This window comes from Nannospalax galili, unplaced genomic scaffold (assembly GCF_000622305.1).
Source record: "Nannospalax galili isolate Female #2095 unplaced genomic scaffold, S.galili_v1.0 scaffold259, whole genome shotgun sequence".
NCBI classification, from domain to species: Eukaryota; Metazoa; Chordata; class Mammalia; order Rodentia; family Spalacidae; genus Nannospalax; species Nannospalax galili.
Window position 1 is genome coordinate 1,251,359 of NW_008344750.1, and position 9,115 is coordinate 1,260,473.

A 9,115-nucleotide genomic window follows, 5' to 3' on the forward strand; every position below is an offset into this window, starting at 1 on the left:
TCCTCCAGAAAGGTAGTCCTCTCACCCCCCCCAACGTGCTGTGTCAATCAAAGAGCCTGCACCCAAATACCCCACAAAAGTAGAAAAAAAAAAAAAAAGATTCCCAGTGCTTTTCCAATAGACATTCCTTATGCAAAAATATCTACTCAGAACTCCCAGGCTCCTTAGCCCAGATCTTGATCTTTTTCTTTTCTTTCCTTTTTGAGACAAGGTCTTGATGTTGTCCTGGTCTTTCTGTTTAGCTTCCCAAGCAGCTGGGATTACAGGTGCACTCACTGCACAGAACACACTTGGCCTCTTTAGCTCCCTTTTAATCCTGAAGGCCAACCATTCTAATTCTCTTACAGCCTTTATTTTAGGAAACAGACAAGTGTAAAGTCTTAGGGATTTCTGTAAAGCAAAGATTGATCCCAAGGCCAGTCTGCCTGGGGAGTTTTTCTAGTAAAGTTCCTCACTGTGCCAGGCTGATCACCCTCCCTCTACAATGTTTACCTCTTGTGTTTGTAGACTTATCAACTGTGGCTACCAATTGTCAAGAGTTTGTAGACTTATCAACTGTGGCTACTAATTGTCAGAGTCTAGAAGGGAGTCTGCTTAGGTAAATATCTACAGGAGCTGCAAATAAAGGGCCTTTATAAAGGGTTTAATAAACAGAAAACTACCTTCAAGTTTTATTGGATTTGTTGCTTTTAAGAAGTGATAAATGCTAAGAACTGGGTCAAACGGTTCATTACAAATGGTCTAACCTTCAGAACTGTTTCAATCTCCTTTTTTTTTCTTTTTTTCTTTTTGAGATGTTATCTCCCTGTAGCCCCAGTTGGCCTGAAACTCACTATGTAGACCAGGCTGGCCTCAAACTCACAGAGCTCTGCTTGCCTCTGCCTCCCAAGTGCTGGGATTAAAAATGTGTACCAGGCCAGGCCAGAACTGTTTCAATCTTGCTATGAAATATTTTCACTTTACATAGGTTTCTTTTCCCCAATTTATTTGGTGATGTGACCCTTAAGTGACCTGTGAATCCAGTGGAACAGCACCTAGGATGACAGGATGGTTAAGGCTACAGAGCCTTATTATTTTATTTTTGAAGCTCGAGGACAATTTTATTAGTTTAAAAGAGAAACCTTTAAGGCAGATAAGCTGTAAATCTCAGCAGCTGCCTGGAGAATGGAGGAAACAAAACCAAAACCAACAACCAAACTTGAATCATTTCCTTTAAAGTGGGCATGGAAGTGGCAGACTAGCAGCCACATGGGGAGGGGGGGAGCTTTAGAAAGAGTAAAGAAACCCAAAATACTGGGGAAGCCCAGAGTATTAGAGAACACATACTTAGAAAAGAGCTACAAGAAAAGCAGGTACACACTTAGACACAAGGTCTTGCTATATTGTCTAGGCTAGCCTAGAACTCATAATTCCCCTGCTTTAGCCTCTCAAGTCAATGGGAAAACAGGCATGCGCTATCATGTCAGTCGTAGCGAACCTTTAAAATAATCTAGTCCAATGACTTGTTTTCTAAAGGAAACATGCATGAACTTGGAGAGGAAGAGCCTACCTCGCATAAAAGCTCCCCAAAACTGGCCCCACAGGGACTTGAACCCATGGCACAAGACCACCAGGCCAGCTGCATTTTAATGCCCTATAGTTTCAGGAAAGCTGAGACTTGCTCAAGACCACACAGCCATTCAGTGGAAGGGCCTGGCAGCTCAGAGCCGTTGCTTAGCACTCAGCTTCAACTTGGTCTAAGTCGGGTTTCTGCGAATTAGACCTTTCCAGGCTTCCAAGTGGTCAGAAAGCAGAAAGCACAGAGCTCAGGCGCCCCCCACGGCTAGCCTGAACCAACATGCACACAGCCTGTCCTTTCACTCGGAAAAAAATCTTTGAAGCTTCTCATACTCCACTTGACAATGAAAACCCAGAAAACAATGCAGCCAATGCAGGGCAGCGGGAAGCGAGTGCGGAACTGCTGGGAACTGGCAGATCAGGTGTACAAATCCTTGTTTTAGGACAAAGCAGGAAGCTGAAGGGCAGGGCAGCAACCACGGGGACAGCCAAAAGAAAAAGATCCTACTTTAGTAATGACCAACAAGCCTACCAGGAATGAACAATGTCCCCCTGGATACTCTCCCTTGTATCCCAAGGGTTTCCTTCCTCACTGGCTTACCAAATATGACCAAAGGGTGTGGCTCACAACCAGAGATAGGTTTTAAAGGAGCTTCTGACTTTCTCTAGATTTTTTCTCATCCAAGCAAGGATCAAATGATTCCTCCCAGGTCTGCAGCCTGTGACACCAAATCGTAGACTTCTCGTCTTTCAGGTTAAGGCTGAGACACGGGTGCCTCAGGAAGTTTCGTTCTTACTATTCTCTTCTTTCCTTTTTTAATTTATTAGAGAAAATTTGTGAGAATCAAGCAAAAGACTTGAAGAGCTAGGCTGGAGAGACGGCTCAGAGCACTGGCTGCTTTTCCAGAGGACACAAGTTCAGTTATCACAACCCACGTCAGGTGCCTCACAACTGTTCATAACTACAGTTCCAGGGGATCACATGCCCCCCACCCCAGCCTCTGCAGACACACATACACAAACACACAAATTAAAAGTAAAAAGCTAAGTTTGAAATCTAGCTCTGTTACTGCTTGTGTCCTTGAACAAAGTATTTACCCTCTCTGAGCCTGTCTCCTAATATTCATTTATTTATTTTGGTTCGAGACAGAGTCTCAGGGTAGCCCAGGCTAGTCTTGAACTTGCTATGTATGTAGCTAGGGTTGGTTCTGAACAACGGATCCTCATGCCCTACCTCCCAAATGCTAGGATTACAGGCATGCACTACTGTATCAGCTTCTCTCCCATTTTTAAAAAATATTTTATTTTTATGTGTATGAGTATATTGTCTGTATGTGTGTTCATGTAATGCCCAAGGAGGTCAGAAGAGGGCATCGGATTCCCTGGAACTGGAGTTACAGACTGTTGTTAGCCATCATGTGGGTGCTGGGAATCAAACCTGGGTCCTCTGCAAGATCAACCAGTGCTCTTAACTGCTGAGCCACCTCTCCAGCCTCCTTTCTCCCTAATTTTTAAAGAGGATAATATCACCTACTTTATAGAATTAACCAGCAGATTAAAACAAATAATAGATGTGAAAATACCTCCTGCAGTACCTGGCCCTCAGTTGGACCTATTTGTGAGTCATTTCTCTTCTTTCCTGTATGCATGTCTAGGAAGTTGGCCAGGGAAAAGGTTGAGACTAACTTCCTAAACCTGAAGGGAATGTTTTCAAAATTAATCCAGCGAACTTGTTCTATGTACCATGTGCAAGGCACAGACCAGGCTAGAAACTAGTGGGGCCCTTGGTGAGTACTCACAAAGCTATGTAGAGAAATAACTCAGGGAGGGACAAGCCAGGTTCTGGGGACAGGACAAGCTCCACACAGCACTAAGATATACTGTAGGTATACAAGGGAGACAGAAGGTTCTGGTGGCTTTCAGGATCCTCCTTTGTTCTATGAGTAAGCATTTTCTTATCTAAGGGAAGGCCTGCAAAGAATCTCTTATCAGAGAACCATTTACTTTATTCACAAATTCTCATACAGTAGTTTAATGACAAAAATGACTGTGAGTCCTTACCATGTGCCACACAGTGTCCTAAGCACTATTCAAGAATGAATTAAGTACATACAAAGAGTTAATGACCGGTATTGCTAGACTCCAAAGCAACTATATTTTAGACTTTCTTTCCTAATCAAACAAATTACAGGCAGAAAGACCTCATCAAATTGAATCCCAGGGTGAAGTTCAAGGAATGCATTAATGGCAGCAAACAATGGTTTCCTGTTCTAGCTGCTACTAGGTGTAAACTGATAGGCAAAGGAGTCTAATCCCTGCTACTATAAAATAAGGTCAAGGGTAAGAAAAAAGAACGACTTGTATGAAATGGCTACAGTTCTCTCTCCCTGAAATGCCAAAGTGATGCATGGGGACAGGTCCTACCCTTCCCTAGTATGCTCCACAAACCCTGGCCTCTTTCCAGGTCACATTGACCAGAGCCAGCATGCAAATCAGTACTAGTTTAGGCACCAGAAGATGAATGTGGAAAGCCCAATACAGCACCCTGAACATAATGGGTTGTTAGTGAATTCTGAAATTTTGTGATTGGCTCTTAGATCTGATCCCTGGTTACCTTCACCCCAAACCCAGGGTCACCCAAGTCACCCTGCCCTATGTCATGAGGCATCTCCTGGGGGCCAGTGCTGCCTCCTCGTTGTTACCACTAACATCTCCTTTGGGGCCCACCATACCTCCCGCAAGATTGGTGGCCCGTGCCCATGTCATGACTCTATAGTGTCTACAGTGGACTGGAAAATCCCACAATCCTTTGCTTGGCATTAAATTCTCCACAGTCTGAGTTCACCAACCCCCTTTACCTTCTCCTTCATGATTTCCCTGACTCTCGTCTTGCCTCTACCACACATATCAGTGTGGTGCTCCTGAAGCTCGCCCACTCTGCAACTGACTCTCAGTGTCTTCACCACTATTGTTACCATCCCTCACACTGTTTTTGTAAAACCTATCTAAAATTTCTCAAATTTTGCCTTCTTCAAGAAGCATTCCCTGCAGCTAAAGGCAGAGCTCAATGGGGACGCTTGTGCTTAGCATGCGTGATCAAGTCCCAGCGCGCACACACACACACACACACACACACACAATTTCCCTGACCAAACTGACAGCACTCTGTAGACTGCTGCATTTCAGACCTGCCATCTGCAACTTGCGAATGCCCAGGGCTCCATCACTTTGTCTTACTTTCTCTTCAGAGCTTTGTCCTGAGGATATTCATTTTATTGACGGTCCATCTCTCCTTGTGAGAACATGCACTCCATTCCTGTTGCATCACCCAGGGCCAGAGATGCTTGGTATGCAGTAAGTAATATATATATATATATATATATATATATGTACTATATATTTATGAATAAATATATACTTATGACTAGAATTCTCTCTCTTTTGATATTTGATGTTATCATACACAGACTTGGCAACAAACAATCTTGGTTTTGTTTTTCCTTAATTACCCTAACTAGACAGCAAACTTCTCAAAGGTACAAACCATGGATTATTAATTTCTGTGACTATTTTTGTACGTGTGAGCATACACAAGTGTGCATGTTCCTGTGTGTGGGGTGCATGTGTGTGTGCATGAGTGCACGTGGAGCAGGAATCAACCTTGGGTGTCATTCCTCTGAAGCCTTGGTTTTTGTTTTGTTTACATTATTTATTTTGGGGGGAGATGCCTGTACTCCTGTGTGGAGGACAGAGGAAAACCTGCAGAAGCTGGTTCTCTTCTAACACGTGGTCACTGGGGATCAAACTCAGGTTTTCATTCTTGGCAGAAAATGCCTTTACCTGACCGCTAAGCCATCTCAGCGGCCCCACCTTGTTTTTTGAGACAAAGTCTCTTGCTGGGGGACCTGGGGCTAATCAATTCAGTTGGGCTGGCTAGCCAGCAAGCTTGGGGATCTACCTGGCTCCATCTCCCCAGTATAGGCTCAGAGGTGCATGCCACCACATCTGGCTTTTTATTGTGGGCGCCAGGGATCAAGTTCCGGTCCTCATGCATGCAGCACTTTACCAATGCAGCTATCGCTCCAGACTCTTCACAGATATTTTCTAAGGGCTTACTATGTGCCAGACCCCAAGCAGTCTAAAATCCTTGGAAAAACGCTGGAGAAGTCCTACATTAGCCCTGGATCTAACCCTAGTTAAATAACCCTGGACACATCCATTTCCTTCACAGCCTCGGTTTTTTCCAATGTAAAACAAGGAGACTGTATATAATCTCAAATATCTTTCCTGGCTCTCACATCTGTTAAAATTTATAAGAGGTAAAACTTGGTCCAGCCCAGTTCCATAGACATCACAGACACTCAGTAAATATTTGATTTCCTTGTTGTTGGTTCTCCTGTTACACAAAAGGAATCCGAGGTGTCCTGGAATGTAGTTGAATAGATAACATGTAAAAGCTCAAGACCCACTTCCTTCTCCAACTGCCCTGGCAACCTCATTCTGCTGTCTGTGATAGTGAGAATGAAACGTAAGCTGAAGCTGGACAATAAACTCCTGGTCCCCATTCACTTGGGTGTGCAACTGTGAACAAGTTACTTCTGGGCCTTAAGTATCCACACTCATTTTTTAAAAAGCCATTTTTTAGGGCTGAGGATATAGCACAGTGGTAGAGCACTTGTGTACTGTCTACGAACAGGGCCCTAGGTTCAATCCCCAGGCCTACCAAAAAAGCCACTTCAGCCAAGTGCAGTGGCACGTCTATAGTCCCAGTCACTTGGGAAACTGAGGAAGAAGTGTTGGGGTCCAGGAGTACAGGACCAGCCTAAGTAACATAGCATAGAATGATGCTGTTTTTAGAAAAAATTAAAATAAAAATAAGCTTAAGTGATGCTGAGGATGTAGCTCGGTGGTAGAGTGTTCATCTAGCACACATGAGGCCATAGAACAGATCCTCAACACCATGCCCCAAACTCCCAAACTCTTTCACAAGTTTTTAAGACTCAAAGTCCTCCTGTCTCTACCTCCAGAATGCTGGGATTACAGATGTACACCACCATGTGGGTTTAAGCAATGTTGGGGATGAAACCCAGGGCTTTATGTATGGTAGGCAAGCTCTACCAACTGATCTACATCCCAGGCCCTCACTCAATTTAAAAAAAATTATTAGTTTATTTAGAGATAGGGTCTCACTTTGTAGCCCAGGCTGTCCCAGTACTTGACCTGGAACTTGCAGCAACCATCCTGCCTGTACCTCCCTAGTGCTGGGACTACAGGTGTGTGCCACCATAACCAGCCAAGAAAACAAATTTTAAAGGAAGAGACAGAAGCATTTCTGCCCCTTGCTCTCCTTCTCCAGAAGCCTATTATCACTGATGAGAAAAATCCCAAGTTCTCATAGTAAGGAAATGACCCACTGGCGGCCTAGTCCTTGTATTCAGGATGGAGGAAGTGACTGTCCACAGGCCGAAAGGCAGGAAGCGGAGGCAGATATCCAGTCCCTCCCCCACACCTACAATTCTCCCTTGGCACTTATAGAAAGCTTTTGAAAGCCGACCCCAGCAGGCCCTAGAGGCTGAGCCACTCACACAGGTGGCTGCGAAAGAGGCGGCAGAAAAGACTGCTCCTAGGGCTGGAGGGCGGGAAGTTCGGCAGCCAGGTGATGTGTAAAGGGACTACAGGCCCAGCGACCCAATCCTGAAACTATTTTTCAGCTCTACACAACCCTTCCCCTCACGAGTTGTCCAGTCATCTCCTGCTGCTTTCAGAGAGACCAAGTAAAGTCTCAACTCCCCTGGGGGACCTGGAGCCTCAGGGAAGACGAGATATTTGAGCCTCAAGAATATTTGAGCCTCTCCTTATCCTCAGTGCACATCATAAACCCAAAGAGAGTCCGTCCATACTCAGTTTCTCTTTCCGGGACCCCAAAGATTCCAGGCACCAAAGGTACCTTCGGGCACTTTAGGTGCCTGGCGGGGAGGTCACACCTGTTTGCTAAGAAATCCCAGACTCTCCTAAGTCTTGAACCCTGGCAGATCCTTCACGTCCCATATTCCAGAGTCTCTACCCAAAGGGGCTCCCTGTCCCCCCCACTCCCCCCTGGTCCCTGCCCGCCCAGCAGACGGACTCCCCGCAGGGCCAGACCTTCCTTCCGGGGACCTCTCCTCGCGGAGAGCCGCCCAGCCCGCGCGCAGCTAGGAGCCCTGGGGCCCTGGGGCGCCCCGCCCGCAGTCCCCAGAGTCGCATGACCGCCCAGTCCCCGGGAGCGCAGTGTCGGGTGCTTACCCGCCAGCGCGGCCATGGTCCCGGACGCCGAAACCGGGCAAGAAGGGTCGCAGTAGCTGCCCCTAATCCTGCTCCCAGTCCCTGCAGCGAGCGGGATGCATCGCCTACGGCGCTCGGGGAGGACCAAATCGCACCTGGCACCCGAGTCCGCCTGCCGACACCCCGCCCCACGCCGCCAGGCCTCGCCCCCCAGGCCCGGCCCCTCTTCCCGCGCCAACTCCGCGGTGTCTCTGGCGCCCCCTAGCGCGACTGGCGTCCTCCCCTGGCTGTTCGGGTTGAGGCTGGAGGTCTCAACACTGGCCTCATTCTAGCCCAGTATCTCAGTCTATAGATGAGGAAAGTTGCGGACCAGAGAGAGGTCAAGTTCCACTACCTGAAAATGGCTCTACTCACTAAGGTACAGAGCTTGGATGGGAATCCAGGTGTTTTGACTCCCAAGGGAAAGCTCTGCACAGCAGTGTTCAGTCGGTTAATATAAAATGGCATAGGGTTTGCCTACAACCTATGCATAATCAGCGTATCATTTGTTTTGCAACAAAGTCTCATTTTGTAGTCAGGCCGGCTTTGAACTTCGAAATCCTCGGGCCTCAGTCCCCTGAGTGCTGGAATATCCTTGCTTCAAATCATCTCTAGATTAGTTATAAAACCCAATGCAGGGGCTGGAGAGTTGGCTCAGAGGTTGAGCGCTAGCACTGACTGCTCTTGCAGAGGACCTGGGTTCGATTCCCAGCACCGCATGATGGCTAATAACGGTCCTAACTCCAGTTCCAGGGGATCCAACGCCCTCTTGTCCTCCATAGACATTGCAGGACACAGGTACACATACACACACACATGCAGACAAAACACTCATACGCATAAAAATAGTAAAATATAAAAAACCCCAACACAATATAAATGCTATAAAATGGCTATATTGTCTTAGTCTGGAAATGAGAAAGGAAGGTCTGGAGATTGGGGATGTGGTTTTGTTGATAAAATACTGACCTAGCAAACTCCTGAGTTTGATCTTCAGCACATGAACCAGATATGGTAGCACACATCTGTAATCCCAGCACTCAGGAGATAGAAACAGGAGGATCAGGAATTCAAGTTCATCCTCACCTACCTATCAAGTTCAAGGCCATCCTAGGATACATGAGACCTCATCTCAAAAGAAAGGTATGTATATGCTCAGTAAAGACAAAGGTTTGGGGGGGGCTCCTTTTAACAGTGTTTTGGGGGTATTATTTTTATTTGGTTTGGAGTTTGGGTTTTTTGTTGTTGTTGTTTGGTT

General features: G+C 46.3%; 1 protein-coding gene across 2 annotated transcripts in view; it reads right to left on the minus strand.

The window, feature by feature from the left end:
* The window catches only part of Limk2 (LIM domain kinase 2), a 77,259-nt gene extending 69,258 nt beyond the window's left edge, over window positions 1-8,001 (minus strand). For both annotated transcript variants that reach the window (XM_008841018.3, XM_017800112.2), the window contains exon 1: window positions 7,840-8,001. In XM_008841018.3, coding sequence (XP_008839240.1) covers window positions 7,840-7,855 — 16 coding nt within the window. In that variant the 5' untranslated portion in view covers window positions 7,856-8,001. The remainder of the gene's footprint in view (window positions 1-7,839) is intronic.
* Window positions 8,002-9,115: the final 1,114 nt, after the last annotated feature.